General features: G+C 43.8%; 5 protein-coding genes across 5 annotated transcripts; 2 read left to right on the forward strand and 3 right to left on the reverse strand.

Annotated features, from left to right (window-relative positions):
- Positions 1 to 313: 313 nt before the first annotated feature.
- Positions 314 to 4708, reverse strand: EAE97_010684 (uncharacterized protein; the record flags this gene model as incomplete). The annotated part of the gene is made up of 3 exons (XM_038881199.1): positions 314 to 3648; positions 3698 to 3730; positions 3787 to 4708. 3 exons carry the CDS (start codon positions 4706 to 4708, stop codon positions 314 to 316), a joined length of 4290 nt encoding a protein of 1429 aa, XP_038728060.1.
- Positions 4709 to 5749: 1041 nt separating this feature from the next.
- On the forward strand, positions 5750 to 7816 carry EAE97_010685 (uncharacterized protein; the record flags this gene model as incomplete). The annotated part of the gene is made up of 1 exon (XM_038881200.1): positions 5750 to 7816. The coding sequence occupies one exon, from the start codon at positions 5750 to 5752 to the stop codon at positions 7814 to 7816; it is 2067 nt and encodes a 688-aa protein (XP_038728061.1).
- A 175-nt stretch (positions 7817 to 7991) lies between these two features.
- On the reverse strand, positions 7992 to 10689 carry EAE97_010686 (uncharacterized protein; the record flags this gene model as incomplete). Its single annotated transcript, XM_038881201.1, has 3 exons — positions 7992 to 9040; positions 9090 to 10346; positions 10395 to 10689. 3 exons carry the CDS (start codon positions 10687 to 10689, stop codon positions 7992 to 7994), a joined length of 2601 nt encoding a protein of 866 aa, XP_038728062.1.
- A 3153-nt stretch (positions 10690 to 13842) lies between these two features.
- On the forward strand, positions 13843 to 14744 carry EAE97_010687 (uncharacterized protein; the record flags this gene model as incomplete). Its single annotated transcript, XM_038881202.1, has 3 exons — positions 13843 to 13971; positions 14026 to 14162; positions 14213 to 14744. 3 exons carry the CDS (start codon positions 13843 to 13845, stop codon positions 14742 to 14744), a joined length of 798 nt encoding a protein of 265 aa, XP_038728063.1.
- Positions 14745 to 15568: 824 nt separating this feature from the next.
- Positions 15569 to 16573, reverse strand: EAE97_010688 (uncharacterized protein; the record flags this gene model as incomplete). Its single annotated transcript, XM_038881203.1, has 1 exon — positions 15569 to 16573. One exon carries the CDS (start codon positions 16571 to 16573, stop codon positions 15569 to 15571), a length of 1005 nt encoding a protein of 334 aa, XP_038728064.1.
- Positions 16574 to 17332: the final 759 nt, after the last annotated feature.

Below are 17332 nucleotides of genomic sequence, written 5' to 3' on the forward strand. Positions count from 1 at the left end.
GTCGTTTCAAGTTGGTTGGAAGCTCTTATCAGCATTGATGTTTATCGCATAGTCTCTCCACATTCATGATCGACAAGGTTGCATGACAAAGCTCTAGATCCTCAAGTGTATGGCTCAGGGCCGACTTCGAGGCCCCATGTATGGAAGCTTGAGACAGTTATGAGCATGATATTGATCACATGATTCGTGTCACAAGAATCATGGTTGTCAAATCGATGAGTCAGAAAGCGACCTGAAGTCCCATTGAGTCCTTGTGGTGCTCTTTCTATCACAGCAGGTAAGTTTCTGAGGATACCTACGCAAAACAAATTATCTAGCCTACTTTCTCTACACCGCTCTGCTTCAACACATTCAACACCTCTCTATGTCCTCTGCTTTCCGCCTGATACCAGACGCTTGAAAACCAGCCCTCATTGAGATCTTTCGCACCCCTATCCAATAGTAATTTAACGACTTCAGCGTGTCCCTGTTGAGCTGCAGCTAAGAGGGGTGTTTCTACGCCCGCGCCTCCCCTGATGTTAACATTTATCCCACTATCCAAACACTGCTCGACGATTTTGGGGTTTCCGCCGTGTGCCGAGGCTTGGAGTACATTATGGTGGCAGCCTCCAATATGACGGATGTCTGCTCCCCTACTCAATAAAAAGTTAAAGCTATTAAGACGCCCTTGTCTCGCCGCCATCTGCAATGCCGTTCCCCACAGCTCGCAGCCATCATCGATTCGAGCCCCATGCGCTAGCAACAAGTGAAGTATTTCTACATGTCCCCATTCCGCTGCACCATGAAGTGCTGTCCCATTCATGCTTCCCGCATGAATATTTGCTCCCATGTTCAATAACAGTTGGCATATTCCCAAGTGGCCATTGCTAGCTGCTGCACAAAGTGCAGTCCCTGCCTGTCCAGCACCAGCGTTCAGGTCGGCACCCGCATGCAAGAGTATTTGTACGATTTCCAATCGGCCGCGTTTTGCAGCACGTTGAATGGGTGGGCCTCTAAGAGACGAGCCCAGACATGAGAAGTGTAGGTCTACATCGGCACCTCTGCGCAGGAGAAATTTAACAGCATCTGGGTGCGCTTTCCAAGGAGTATCTGATGCAATGGCTAATGCCGTGTCACCATAATCAGTCAATGTATCAATGTCAGCGCCACGATCTAAAATCAGCTCCATGAGCTTGATATTTCCATGCGATGCTGCGGCAATTAAAGCATTTCCGTTCTTCCCAGGAGGTAAATTAACATCGGCCCCTCGGTCAATTAAAAGCTGGATGCGTGGATCAATTTTCCCACCGTTGGAATCTATAGATCCAAACCCTTTGACAGCTGCGGCGAATGGACTTCCCCATATCCCACCACTCATATTGATTTCAGCGCCGTGATTTATCAACAGTTCGAGAAGCTCCATGGTGGTGCCGACATTGTTGTATAGAGATGTTGAATCTGCAGCACATTGCAGCGCACCACCGAAATTCCCACCTTGTGCATTGACTGCGGCTCCTTTCTCCAAAAGTATTTTGACTACTTCTATCTGGCCAGCCCAAGCTGCAGTTTGGAGAGCTGTTCCATTGTAATCATCGTATTGATCAACATTTGCGCCATTATCTAAAAGAAGTCGAACGACGTCCGCATGTCCTTTTCTCGCGGCCGCTTTCAAGGGAGTACCTCCAAACTTTGCCTCTGGATTGACTGCAGCTCCAATAGCCAACAATCTTTGGACCAATTTTATGTCGCCACTAAAGCACGCCCCTTCCAGAGCAGTACCGGAATTTGAGACGTCATTGATATTTGCTCCTCTTTCGAGTAAGACTTGAATGACATCATCGTGATGTCGAGATGCTGCAACTTCTAAAGCAGTTGATCTACCGTTTTGTGTAGCTTTGATATCGGCACCAGCGTCGAGAAGTAATTGTACCATCTCTTTGTGGCCCTGATAGGAAGCACAGTGTAATGGTCTCGACCAGTTCTGATCCTGATCCTCAACTGAATCACCCCTTTGAAGGATTTCTCGGGTGGGAGTTTGAAGATTTGCATATGCCATGAGATGTAATATTGTCGAACCACGTTGTACACCATAATTATGTACAGCGACAGACTCAAGCATGTTGGTATATATTCTGAAAAAGCCAGGGGGTTGTTCCAGTTGTTGAATCAAGTGTTTCTGACACTGTCCTCGCCTCTCCGCTTTTTCTGCATGTATTGACCATTTTTCTACGGCATATTCAAAAAAATGATATTTATGTCTTTTCCGTTCCTCGAGACTTTCAGAGTCATTGGACCAGTCTTCTTGTAATATCTCTGGACGTTTGAAGTAGTTCATACAGGATCTTGAGAGACGGTCTTGACTCTGCCCAATGATCTGAGTATTGGCACTTTCGGCGTCGACTGCAAAGGCCCTGGTCACCAGTGGTGTTGAAACTTGCACTAGGTAGAGTAAGCCTCCTGAGAACATGAAGTCGACAACCGTCTGATGAATGAATTGTACGCGATATAACCCCGAGGTATACAGAGCTATCTCCACCAACCCTCCAGAAAATGTCTTCAATAAAGTCTCCATTCGCCTATCAGACTCGATATAATCCTGACTCTCCTCCCATCTTTTTTGTCCCGGATTTTCAGATCCTTCATCGCATGCCATCGCAATTCTCAATTCGGTAGCAGTTAAAGGTCGCTCAGCAAGGGCAACCCATTGCATCAACAGCAGTGTTTTGGGTCGATATTTAACTTTGATGACATTAGTCAGAATATTATCGTACACAGCTGCGAGGTCATCCTGTACCTTTTCCAGCATAACGTGAACTTCCTTAAGACTTTCCGTATCGTTGAATGTCTCGGCAGCCATGGGAACCACAAGCTTGACCCATTGAAAGACACCCAGTGATTTCTTCACAATAGCTGCTTCCATCTTTTCTCTACCCTCAATAGCCACCCTATCGTTGTCCCAGTTGATGATTTTCGATACCAGTTGTGCGTGAACGAAAACTGCAATATCCCGTATGTTATGATTTTCTACGTTGACCTCAAAGCCCTCACTCAAGGTCACATTGGGATAATGCCGACAAGAAACACAAATTCTTAAGGATCCACCATCTTCATCTTGTGACACTCTCTTCTTCATATCATCAAAATAATCAATCAGCATTCTTGCATTGTCGTCGCCAGCTTCATCGAGTGCGTCAACAAATAATGTAACCGGTCTTGATTGCGCAATCCAAGTGATGGCATTGAATAGCCATACTTTCAATTCATCTTCAGTCCAAACACAATCATTCTCCAACTGTCTCGACGCGTTCTTTTCGGCAAAGGAGTTTCGGAGTTGTTCGCGAATAGGTGATGCTTGTGAGTAAAGTTGATATAACAATTCCCTATACATTCCTTCGGGACTCTTTTGGAGAGGGACACCACGACCATGGAAGAAAAAATTCAGTACTAGGTGGCGAGAATCGCTATGGCGGAAATTTGACAAGACATATGCCATAAGTGTAGATTTACCTGCACCTGGTTTGCCCTTGATCCATATTAAACTTCGTTGAGAGTCTTTCCATTGAAGGTAGGAGCGATTTTCGGAGATCCAGCTGCAGGTGCCTTTGTAGGCGTTGTTCGCATTGCGACGTCTCTGCCCCAGTTCGGGATAGTATATCGAGGATAATACAGCTAGATATGTGAGTTAAATTGATATGCCATGCGAAAACGAACTGCTTACCTTTGTCCTCAGGTGTGAGTTCTTCAGGGACTCCTTTCCGGTCACGTTAGTATCTCGAATCAATGCTTTCTGGCTTGCAAAGAACTCACTTGAATTAGCTTCATCAGCATACTCTTTCAAAATTCCGAAAATCCTTTGGTATGATTTGCTTTCAGGCCCACCAAATCTGCAGATATTTCGATGATGACGATCTATTGGCACCGCCCGCTCAGCTGGAATGTGCAATAGAGCACTCTCCTTATCAACAATCAGTCCTTTTAATCCCGCACAAATGACCTGTTCCTGGAAACTAGCAATCGAAATGCCTTCATATAATTTCTTCTCCTTAAAGGTTTGCTGCACATCTCTCAAAATGTGGGAACCTCGCGCGAGAGGCATTATCAGATCATCTCTCACACGACCACTCAATCTCATCGGAACCGAAAGAAAGCCATTTGCAAAGTTAGCAACAGACAAAGGTATCTTGGTTTCATCGGAACCCATATGCGGAGTGGCAAGGAAGAGAATGGCGGATGTGGAGTCAAATATATTTTTGTAAAGGTTATTGTCGACAGCCTTGACAAGTGCCTTCTTCAGCACGATACCTCCCATGCTATGACATATGAAAATGATCCGACGCTTTTGATTCGAGTCATCCTTTCTCACTCTCACCAAATCCTCCAGAAGATTTGTTGCGAAATCTTCTATTGTACCTGTCCCTCGACTAAACAGTACATTCGCATCATATCCAAACGAGAATATTCTAGCACCTGGTAATTCATTGGGTAGCTGATCTCTCAACCACATATTTTTGACACCATCTTCGTTCTTCTCTGTCCAGGTTCTGAATGCATCGCCTTTTATACCATGCAGTGCCACGATATCAATCCTATAAGGCGACTCTCCATTCTTCGGAAGCACAGGAATTGGGTTCAAGTGGAAGAGACCAAACTTCTCAGTGAGCTCAGTGTCTATGGGCACTACTGTTGTGGTGGATTTTGAGTGAAACTTCCAAAATTTTCCTCCCGCCATTAGCTTTTCGTTCGGAGTAGGAGTGTAGATCTCAATTGCAAATTGCAGACGATTGCCAATTAATTTTTTGGCGAGTTTATTAAAAGAGCTATATAGATAAGAATATTACAAAAATAAAAATAGAGGAAACATGACCAAAGCGAAAGAATATACTACACCCATATACATATAGCATAGCTCTGATGCTTGCACGTTTACTTCTGCCCTACCATTGGAACAGGGCTTAGAAAATTTTGCAGACGCAACTTGCGCCCGCCTGGTATGTGAGAACCCTTGATCGGATATGCATGTCTGTATTTCGGAGCAATTTCATCCTTGGTATCAATTTGTTCATTGGATGGCAAGAATACAACGTAACCTTTCTTCAGCGCCGAACCACAATATTGGGAGAATGTATTCTCGAGTGTGGTTTAGCGGACAGAAGTAAACGGTTGGGCGCTTATTTTTGTTAACAACTTTGACCAATTGACTGGAGCGAAATCACCCCCGCTTTCCCTCCGACACCTCACATTTGTCAATTATAAGAACTCCTTCTTCCGGTACCAGTAGCTAGTAACACGTAGGGTAGGAATTCAAGGCGCGACAGATATACTCCGCGAACACCGAATATTCTATGATCCCCTGCTGTTCATTGCCAGATGCGATTACATGCTACACGCTTGTGCATTGTACTGAACCTCTAGATTCGGAGAGAACAGATGTATCAAAGAAGAGGTAGATGATGAATGAAGCGCATTGCTATTCTCATTCATAGTATCAATATCAAATGTTGATTAAAAGATGCTTGGGCTTTGTGTTGTGCCTACGAAAGGCTGGTGTCCACATGCCATTCAGCTAAAATGACGCTAGCACCATTCAATCGACCGCCTAATTGGCAGAATTTTGATTTTTGTTCTCAATACAATTTATTGCATACAACAAGAGCGACGACACATGCGATCGTTTTTTGCTTCAGTCAATTGCTTCAGAAGAAGTCGCATTGAACTACAGGGTGGGAATATTCGACAACTAAAATATTGCAGATTTTTCTCAACTTCAATCATGGATTCCATTCTTCCTGACATATCAGTTGCTCCCGCTGCTGATCAGCATATTCTTCACGATGGAAAAGAATATACTACAGTCAAGGAAGGTCTTGCACATATTTTGATACCCGCAGAAGGTTCTAAAGTACCACAGACGACTCCTAAAGGTCAAAATCAAGTACAGTCTGTTTTTTACAACCCAATTCAACAATTCAATCGAGATTTGAGCGTCCTGGCCATCAAAGCATACGGAGAAAGCATCTTGGAAAAGAAGAAGAAAATAATCGAACGCGACAGACAAAAGAATGCTGCTAAGAAGGAGAAGAAAAGAAAGAGGGCTGCTGAGGAAGGACATGATGGGCCGAGGAAGGCTGGCAAACTCGAGAATGCAGGAGAGACCGTGGAACTTCCAATAGCCGTCGCAAAACACGAGAATAACAGTAACGACATGGAGACAGAGACTAAAGAAGACGCATCAAATGGTCAAAGTGAAGGAACAAAATCCACTGCCCCAGCGGCCAACGGCAACTCACACAATGATGTAGCAACTGAGACAGCTGAAGGACCTGAAACCAAAAATGAAAAAGAAGTCACAAAACCCACGAATCCAATCAATCCGAGGTTCCAAATCCTCGATGCCTTATCTGCGACTGGACTTAGAGCTCTCAGATATGCCCAGGAAATTCCTTTTGCGACATCGGTCACTGCGAATGATCTTTTGCCCGCAGCCACGAAAACGATCGAACTCAATGTGAAGCATAATAAGCTGGAAAACAAGATCAAAGCTGTGACCGGTAACGCACTGACACACATGTATAGTCTTGTAGGTGATGATTGTAAAGATGGAAGTGGCAGCCGAAAATACGATGTAATCGATTTAGATCCTTATGGCACAGCAGCTCCGTTTTTGGATGCAGCGGTACAAGCAGTCAGAGATGACGGAGGGCTTTTGTGTGTTACTTGTACTGATGCCGGTGTATGGGCTTCAAATGGGTATCCTGAAAAGGCATATTCTCTCTACGGGGGAACTACAGTCAAGGGTCAGCATAGCCATGAGGGTGGTTTAAGACTTATTTTGCATTCGATTGCTACATCCGCCGCTCGATACGGTCTCGCAATGGAACCACTCCTTTCTCTTTCGATCGATTTTTACGCCCGAGTATTTGTTAGAATATACAAATCTCCTTCCGATGTCAAATTTTTGGCAGGCAAAACTATGATGGTTTATAATTGTGATACTGGTTGTGGGGCATGGACGACTCAAATGGTCGGAAAGAACAAACTTGCACCCAATAAAAATGGCAATGGCCATTTCTGGAAACACGTCTACTCCATGGGACCATCAGCAAGTGAAAACTGCGCTCACTGTGGTATGAGAACTCACCTCGCTGGACCTATGTACGGTGGTCCGCTTCATCAAGCCGAATTCGTCCAGAGAATTCTAGACGGTCTGCCCAACGTTTCCAAAGATACATATCACACAACAGCTAGGATAGAAGGTATGCTCACATTGGCCCTCGAAGAAAATTTGCCTTCTTTAGAAGACATGTCGGACTCCCCAACTGCCTCATCAAAGACTGGCAAAAATGATCCTGCAGCCATTGACCACTATCCGTTCTTCTTTATACCATCAATGCTCGCCAAGGTAATTCATTGTGTGACTCCCCATGAGAATGCACTCCGAGGAGCTTTACGACATCTCGGTTATAGAGTTACTAGAAGTCATACGAAGGGTGGTAGTATCAAAACCGATGCTCCTTGGGATGTTATTTGGGAGATCATGAGAGAGTGGGCGCGACAGAAGTTCCCGCCAAAAGAGGGTGTTATCAAGAAGAATACCGCTGGCTGGTATATAATGGGCTTAGACAAAAAGGCTCCGATGACACAGGAGGGAACTATCAAGGATGAGGCTAGTAGTGGTGATGCCGACGAGAAAGATAAGCCGCCTACCGAGAAAAAGAAGCTTGAAGTAGTTTTTGACGAAAAGCTGGGAATGGAGAAAGACACAAAAAAGATAGTGAGATACCAAGTCAACCCCCGGGAGAATTGGGGCCCAATGAACCGGGCCAGTGGCCACGCATAACGTTCATGCTATGCTCTAATATACCCTGTCTTACGAATTTTATATCATTCAATAATTTGTGTCTTTCCATCGGTGATGATTACCAGTATTTGATTGGTTACGACCTCGACTCTTCCGACGACTAATCACCCACAGAAAGCACCACAGCGGAATACGTTTTTTGTTCAACTTGAATCTATTCTCTACGTAATTTGAGCATTTTTCGCCCAAATCGCTTTATACAACTTGGACTTTTTGGTTCTTCCTCTTGCATTTCGGGTTCATAATCTTCCCAGGGCAGTTGCCTCAAACTTTGCCTAACAGGCGCTGATTGCCTGTCGTGAGGCGATGCACAGAGCTTTAGTATTATTTCCTCATCTTGTCCTATAACGACCTTCTTCTCCAGATATTCCGCACACACACTCCTAGATGCCAGGAATATCCAACCTTTCGGTGGATATAAATCGGCCACTGTTCCTTTCGGTACAAATACTGTGAGTTCTCCCGTACTGCTTGGTTCGTGTATATGAATGGCCACGGAAATTTCTCCAGCTGGCGTTAAAAGTCGGTAATCCACGAACGTGAGACCTGCAAGCACTGGGTGCACTTTCCAATGAGACCAGCCAGGACTCAATGGTTCAACTCCCGCTAGGTACTGCGGAAGAATAAATACCGGCCAGGTAGACCGTGCTTGCATCATAGATGTCATGGATGAAGTTGGCTGGCCATCTGGTTTAATCTCTTTCCAATGTCCTCCTGAGTATTCCAAGCTTTCTGGATCTGCCATAGGACCCCATACACTCTCAATTAATTCCACCGCGTCATACCCCTTTCCAGCTTGAAATAATGCTTCTGCTGCCATTCCACAAGTGTAAGGACTCACGATCTTCACCTCTTTTCTATCTTCTGTATCTCGAATTACTCGTGGAAGTTCTCCACTACTTGAAAGTCCCAAGTGCTCGTCTGACCTTTCGATATGAGGTATGACACCGAGAATTCTCCCATATGAGTTAACTTCGTGTGATATTGTTGTTGATGGGATGCGATCACTTAATCGCAAAACACCTGTTTCTGAATGCCAAAAATTCCTCAAAATGCTATCTTTGAGTGCACTGGCACGAGGTGTGTATTCATCTTCCATTCCGAACATGCCACACATCTTACTCATGGAAATCAGAGCATCATAGTATGCAAGATTTACTTTGGACGTAGCGCCTATGAGTATACTGGATGACATGACATCTCCTATTTGATCGTCAGAACCTATCTATGACATCGAGATGTAAATACTTACTTGACATGTTAGGTGGTGCCACGATTAACCCCCGTCTATCTTCATACATCTTTGCGAAATTCATTGATTTTTCCATCTTGTCCCATATCCTCTCCACAATAGAGAAATCTCCCGAGTACATCCAATAATCCTTAACAGCTACCAGCAGTTGGAAACTGAGAGTGAGGGAGAAAAAGGCATATGTAGGAGGCTCACTTCGTTCATTTTCAAAGAAAGTTTTCTGTATTGGACTTACGTTCCCAAGATATCCGTCAGCCTCCTGGTGACTAGAAAGCAACGATAAACTCCCCAAGACCGCTTCTAAATGCCCCGTTGAATGGTAAATGGAACGACCCATGACGAACAAATCACCAGCAGAACATATGCGGTGACCTTTTGCACTATCGACTGTGCATGGTATTTGATTTGTTCCAACTTGGAAATCCGCCAACACTCGGACTCTGTTAGAAATTGTCATGTCATTTTCATAAAGTATATTGTCATTAACGTCTCTTACGATCAGCGATCGATAAATTGCGAGGTAATGTTCGGGGCCACCGAACGCGACTGAACCAGTATTTGGCTCGCCTCCGGGCGATGAATTGATGTTCAGTCTCTTGAGATGCGCCACTCTTCTATGATTGATCTTTACCAAAACATTCGAACCTCGAGCTTCCGTATCGATCCTGATCCAGTCAAACAAGTCGAGACTTCCGGGTAGGTCCCATGCTCCTCTTAGTATCGAGGGCGGGGTATCGGAAGTGCCTTCGTAAACCGATAGTCTTCTTGACGCAATATCTATGGAGAAAATCAATCCACTTTCCACCATATGAATACCCCAGCTGGCTCCACCGGACTCGATCTTCACTTTGAATTTGATTGCCTTATTCTTCCATCGCGTTCCGTGTCGGCAAGGTGCCCATCTCTGTCCCGATATCCTTGTGCCAAATTCACCTACTTCCCATATTTCTTGTACTTCTCCAGCTTCCACTGTGCATCGATCGACAGTATTGACGCCGTCTCTCCATATCTTGTTAAGCAAGTCGTTTGAAGACACGAAACGACTCTCCCCTAGTGTTCTTGGTCTTATTTCTCTGAATCCTATCGATGAGATCACTACTGAACAACTCGGCGTTACAAGAGTGATCTTTTGATATCGTTGAGAAGTCTGTGGAAGTTTGAACTCCATCAACTTGGGGGTATGTGATGGTGGAAAGAAGAGGGTTTTTGCTCTATAAGTATCCATTGCATTAGACAGCCCAAAGAATGGCCCATCTCCTAAGAGAAGTTAATATTTCCCTCGATGATATTTTACCGCTAGCTTACCCTTCTTTTTGTTGTGAACCCCGGCGCTTGTTTCGCTGTACACAACATCCACTACAGCGGGTCGTCCATTACTAGTCACATTGACTGTCTCAATGAAAGGTATACCGCCCACACTCCTTCCATAGTCGAGTATAATCTCTTGTATTCCATCACCTTTGGTTGAGAGAGTAAGAGGCTGATTCCGTGCTAGGTATAATTCACGGCCGCCAATCTCTCTCCAGATCTTCAAGGGAAAATGAAATCCCATAAGACTGCCGGGGTCATTTGGTGGTGATCTTCTTTGGGCGGGTGACATATTATGTAAAATTTTGCAGAGATGTTGATTCAAAGTCGGCTATTGAATTCTGAATCAAGAATATGAAAAGAAATAGCAAGTCAATATGGTAGTTTCGAAATGAAATTACAGCAGAGGGGAGCACTATTAATTGAACCAAATGAAAGACGAATTATGCATAAATCCCCGATGCATCTTTTGATGCTATCATGAGATTACTAAAACGGCATTCAGTATGAGACTGAGGATCATCGGACTTGGGAATATCATGGCATCGGTCTCAGCAAGTTCCCGACGACATTAGACCAATCGATTTACCTCTGAATCTACCACCAGTCTAAATCGGTACTGGTTTCTTTCGCGAATGGGGAACTTAATCCACCACACATCGGGTTGAAGATATAACAAGCATGAAGAAAGCCACTATTCATCTACAGGAACGAGAAGTGTCTAGACAGCCTTAGCGCGGATATGAAAGTGGATCTGATCTACCGAAAGGTATAGTGTTCAGATCAGCAGTGTCGTGTGGAAGCCTCGTGGAGACTTATTGTCGCTCCCGAGGCAGAATTGCCCCACACAATACTCTTCCTGGATATCTTGAGGTCGGTGAGGTTTAGAATATATGAGAGAGGAAATTTTAGGTGGGAAAATTTTCAGTTTGGCAAGACATGATTGGTTGCCATTTCTCCGAATACTTGGTAGGTATGTAAAGTATACAGCCACAATGCTTGAAGCTTCAACAAACAATGTTGACCGCTATAGTAACGCATGACGGGGACAGCTTGCCGAGGAAAACTTAATTTGGAGATCACGAATATTTCAATCGTCGGCATATGTCCCGAGTGGACTTGAAGGGTGTGCAGTCTGCTTGGTGGTAGGGATCACAATAAGTGAGGGTAGTGGGGAGTTTCAAGATGGGACCGATAGATTGAGTCGACCTGCTTGCAAAGTTTGGCTGATGATAAAAGCTAGGATGAAGCTCACGGAAATGTGCAATACTAGTAGTAAAGCCCACTCCTCTGATACCAGTAAAGATTGAGATTTGAAGAAACAGGTCGAGAATGGGAAGAAGTGGATATTTGTCAAGACATTCATGTCAACCATCCCTTGTCTAACACTTTCCACTACTGCTGGATAATCGGAAACGGTTGGTACCGGCGGTGTGGGACTTTCTGCGAGTAATTACTCACTCCACTTTATAACAACACTTTTCGATAATCTAGCCGTCAACACACATAACATATTCTGACGGACATTCTGTTAAGACGAATCATTTATCTGATCTCCCTTTGATTCAGTACTAACAATTTTGGTAAACATCATGTATTTTCCCAGTCACTGGGTCTGGTAAAGTCTTCGGACAACACCATACTAGTGAACAGTTCTAAAGATCTGTCAAATGTGGACACAGACTTCAAAGCAACCTCGCCATCAGTTCTTTCATTAAATTTTGAACTTGGGATATCCCTTCAAGCAATATGTTGCTGAAGGGTTTCGTGTTTTGAACTGGCCTGTCAACTTAGAGCTTGTGTATGACGATCGAGCTTGACATTGATCAGTTCCTAACTCGGTTTGCACCACATGGATTTTGTTGACCTGAAGAGGCTAGCAAGTGCCAGCTATTGGATTGCAATTCAGCATAATTGTAGTGTAAGTGCTCACGGACTGGGACGTGCCAGAAGGGTTTGGGGATCAGTAGTCCAAGCGCGGGAACTTTTCATTAATGGTAGTTCGAAGTCAAAACTTTGGGCATAAGTTGTTCCTCAACGCTAGTTATTAGTTTACCCGCAATCTTCATGCCGAAATGTCCTCATCCAAGAGACAAGTGGTATCTGTTGATTCCCAATGCAGATGGACATTTGCCATCTTATTTATGGGCGAAAATCTAAAGGAAGTCTTACAAAGCCTACTGCACAGCCCTTCTTCTTGCATGAAGATACACCTCTATCCCAAGAATCCGTGCCTGGTTTTCACACGGACATTTTCACCGCTATCGATGATACTTCTTTCAGATGAAGGGGTAAATGAGATATCTGATGATTGCCATCTAAATTTGCCAGTGATACCAGCTGACTCAAATAAACTACTTTACCAGGCTCTTCCCAACATTGCGAGTCAGTACCGAGACTTTACAGTATATTCGAAAGACATATAGATGTTACGTCACAGAATATTATCATGTAAATTTGATACATCAAAATGACGGGCCAGTTCATTGCACTAAGTTGTCGGCAATGCTTTCCTATCAATCTTAGTGTAAGCCCGTATAATAATCGTGGCTCATTTAGTCAGTATGGACTGATATGACATTGGGCGAGATCTACTGCTCTTAGTGGCCCATTTTAATCAATCTATAAGATCTTCTTATATGAATAATTCCCAGCTGCCCAGCAGGGAAGGAATCAGGAATGTACATCATCCGTACCTGCAATGGTTCTCGACTTGAATTCATTTTCACAATTGATCTCTCGTCATCATCGACTGGTAACTTTGGTGATCATTGCAGTCATGCGAAGAGCGTCATGATAGGCGTCTCCGATAGAACTTTGATTTTTCATTTTTCATTGTCTTGAACTGAGTGGTTCACGAGTTGTCTAATACGATTCACGACTGTAAGTACTGGTTCTGCCAAGTCTTTGCTCATGAATCTTATGACTTCAGTTGCCGACGGTACTTGCATTATGGTTATCTGATCACGTCCTCCATGAAGCTCTAAGTTTTGAGGTACCATGAACGCAATATTGCCATTCTTTGATTTCATATCGTCCCCCAAACAAGCGCGGCGCAACAATGCAATTGTAGGGGATGGTCCTACCTCATGTAATAATTTCTTATGTTGGTCATCTTCTCACCAATCACAGCTCTTAAATACATTTCATCCTACCACCAAACCCCAAGTTTCATTTATGTAAGCGCCCATTTCTGCAGCCCTATATTTGGACATAATTAACGCCATGGGCACAGAAGGATCTTATTACCTTCCATTCATTCAATCCTGTAATCTTAAAATCCCAAAACACCAACATCTATCTCGAAAGATGTCTTCCCCATTTTTGTATAACTTCTTTTTATCTCCTTCTCCCTTCATTATGCACGAGAATCACATTTTCTTTGAAATTACGTTGACGAAGATCTGCAGCTCAAAGTAGCTGTATGATTGACGTAGATTGAAATATGTTTCTTTCAGTTGATTTTGTGTATATCTGTCTGGCATTTTATGTTGGTAGTCGAGGGGTTGGAGCGCAATCTTCAACAACATTGTTCGCGGGTGATTATCCGGTTGTCGCATATGCGATTGGCTCAGTATGTTATTTCCAGTGCTTTTGATGTATGATTTTATTGACATAGAATTTCAAGACTGCAAATGTTGCCACAACATATTTAATGGCATGTCCAGCGGGTTCAAACCCTTCGACATGTAACTTTCAGCAGCCATACACGTTAACTCAAGGACCTTCCACTGTTCAATATGCAATGACATTTTCTGGCTCCACGTATGTTATATGACAGTTATAAGCTGGAATAAATTACTAAAGCCTTCTAGAACAATGACTCTAGGATGTGCAGTGTCCGGATCTGCATCAATGGCATGTCAGGCGACCGAATTGATTCCCGGTACTACTAAAATTGCATCAACAATCATTACTGGCGCTGCAGCTACGTCACAATTCCGAGCAATTTCAATTGCCACAGACTCTGCAGCTTTATTCACGTATGCTGTTGTTGAGACCACTGCGTCGAGCTCCAGCACATCAGTTTCGAGTTCTGGTGCGGCAGTATCAAAGACAAGTTCGGCTAAAGGTACAATTATTACATCTGCACCAATATTGGTAGAGACAAGTAATGGAAACACAATTGGAACTATTGGAACGAGCTCGAAAAATTTGTTGGCAGGAACTGCGACTCCTTTATCTTCACTATCGAGTGTTACTTGGTCAAGTAGTAGTCCTACCGCTTCTAGTGTTGCTCCAACAAGCTCTTCGGGAGCTGGACTGGGAGCTGGTCCAAGAGATGGTGCTGGCCTTGGGTTGTTAGGAGTTATGGGTATGATTGGTATGGGGGTTCTGGGACTATGATGACATGCGACGAGATATGAGGATAGGGCACAGGGATGTCAACTGCGGAGAATGGAGGTGAGATAATGGCAAATGATCATGTGGGATGACTTTGACTTATTGATGTGAGCATGCTTGTGAATGTGTTTCGGGATCGGAGGGCATTTTTTGGTTGTTTATAGCGAACGGTGGCAACGGTATAGCGATTTGTATAAAAATTTGGATTCTGTTTATTGGGGGGAAACAAATATTGATTCGATATGATTATTGAGCCGTTAAATGAGATACCAAACTTTGGAACCCTCCCGCCACATTAGAATCATGTACGTGAATTGGGACTGCTGTGCAGCGAATCAGAAACATCGGGAAGTCAAATGCGGCGAGAAGAATTCTGTTCTTATTTGAGTAGAAGTGCTACAAAAGTATTGCTTGAAAAGCTAGCAAAGACTTGTGCCGGAGAGTAAGAAGACTATCATGAATACCTACCGAAATCGCACAATTTTGTATAGCTAAGGTGTGGAACGAGTTTGCAACAAGGCGTGCATATAATATCACATGAAGGACTCCTGGCATGGAGCTTGAATGTAGTCTAGGGAATGAAGTTGGACACTAGAATTCGAGGTGTACACATAACGATGGAGAAGTAACGCAGCAATTGAGTATTCTAAGCAAGTCAATGAGAAACACCCAAACTCCTGGCCCATTCTTTGCTGATATTTCGTGTAAGATTTCTCTTCGAACGAATTTACCATCATCTTCGAAATACAATCTTACACTGGTATTTCAATCATTTATTTTTCTCCTCTCTTTCACACCACAGTATCCAATACCTTCATTGCTAGGACCTACTTATCATCACTATTAAAGTCTTCGCGAGAAGCATTGGGAACCTCAGTAGCAAGAGATGCGCGAGCTTGGAGAGTCGTGCGAAACAAGCCTGAGATCAGATATGTAGTTATGATATCTCCTCCTTTCTGCAGGGTAGTCGGAACCACCCGAAGGAACGATTGGACTTCACTGGTAGTAGAAGTAGGCAAAGGAATCTGCCCATTGCATGTCTGGTCACCTTCCGAACCAACGCAATTACTGAATGTAGTTTGAGCGCATGTGATCAAACCACCAGGTGCAATACCACAACCAATCAGGGTAGGAGTCGCAACATCCTGGCGCGCTGTGATTGTCGCAAGGGAATTTTGCGAGGAGATAGGATGTTTGCCCGGTGACAGAGCTGTAAAGGTAGGTATGTCAACAGCAGATTTGTCTTCGCTACCACGGCGGGCTATTGCTTGAATGGGCTGACCATTGATCTCAGTGGCGATTAAGCCGAGAGAAGCTACAGCATGCGGTTTGAATAGAGTGATATCTGGAGTTGGCGCAGTGCCTGGCTCAATAGTCCCCAAGTTCAATGACGAAACTAGCCCTGCTACTGTGAAGACCTCATCACCAAGCGTCAAAACCTCGCGACGCTGAACACCTGTAGCTTGCACTGGGATCACGGTCTCAGTTGAGAAAACGGTAGTAGCGATTGGCTCGGAAAATAGACCGAGATCCTCGAGTAATGATACGAAGGCAGAAGCACAACTGAAGACCTGAACTTCTTGAGATGATTCGACTCGTGTACAGTCTTTGAAAATGGCACTATTGACGACTGATATCTCTGATTCAAAGCGATTTTCGCGGTGCAATAATGATTGTGAGATGGGAGTCGAAGAAATACGTTTTGTGATCGACTTATCTTTGGCGGTGATAATGGTTGTGAATGCGGTTTCAATGGTTCGGATTTGTGGTAGAGCATTTACGGCCCAATGGTAAATTGCAAAGAGAAGAAAAAAGGTGCAAGAAGGGTGCATACTGAAGAGAAGCAAACGACTGAGTTGAAACCTGTTTGTGGAACGGTAAGAAAGTCGTGAACTTGTGTAGCTGTTTATGTTTCTATCAAAGTACAAAAGATGGGATACTGAGCCTGAGTCTGGGCATTATATACCTGATCTCTTGAGGTGCATTACCATCATATTATTAAAAACGAACTAAACAAAGATTGGTTTATTGTTAGTATCCCGTTTGACCTCAGCCTTTTGTCACAGTTTGGAATTTGAGACTAATTCAATGAGCCACTACACATGTCATTATTCGCAGCTTGAACCACCAGTACACAGCTTGCATGCACGGAATGCAATGTGCGTAAAAATACCTCTAACATAGTTCCAGGTTATTTTAGACATAGGCCCAAGACCAATATAACCAGAGGATACAAGTTGAGAACACTCATTCGTGGCAGTGTTGCGTTATTTTTAGATCTTTCATTGTGCCGCAACATGGGCAAGGTAGCAGTTGAACTTTGCATCGGGGATGGAACCATTTTCTTAAAGATACCTACTATAAAAATTCCTTCAGAAAGTCACTCTGGTCACTCAAAGTGGATTTCTTATTTTGCTTTACTGTCAACTCCAAATTCACAGTCGTGCCGATGACTTGGTTGTGAATTCTGTCATCTAAATATAGACTCAGCCGGTTGGGTATACAGTTATTTGATTGAAGAGCAAGCCTTCGAGGAACATCAAAGTATGAATGAGAGACGGTGATATGAAAAGTGATTAGAAGGTGTGCTT

Source organism: Botrytis byssoidea, assembly GCF_014898295.1.
Source record: "Botrytis byssoidea strain MUCL 94 chromosome Unknown BBYS_029, whole genome shotgun sequence".
NCBI lineage: Eukaryota > Fungi > Ascomycota > Leotiomycetes > Helotiales > Sclerotiniaceae > Botrytis > Botrytis byssoidea.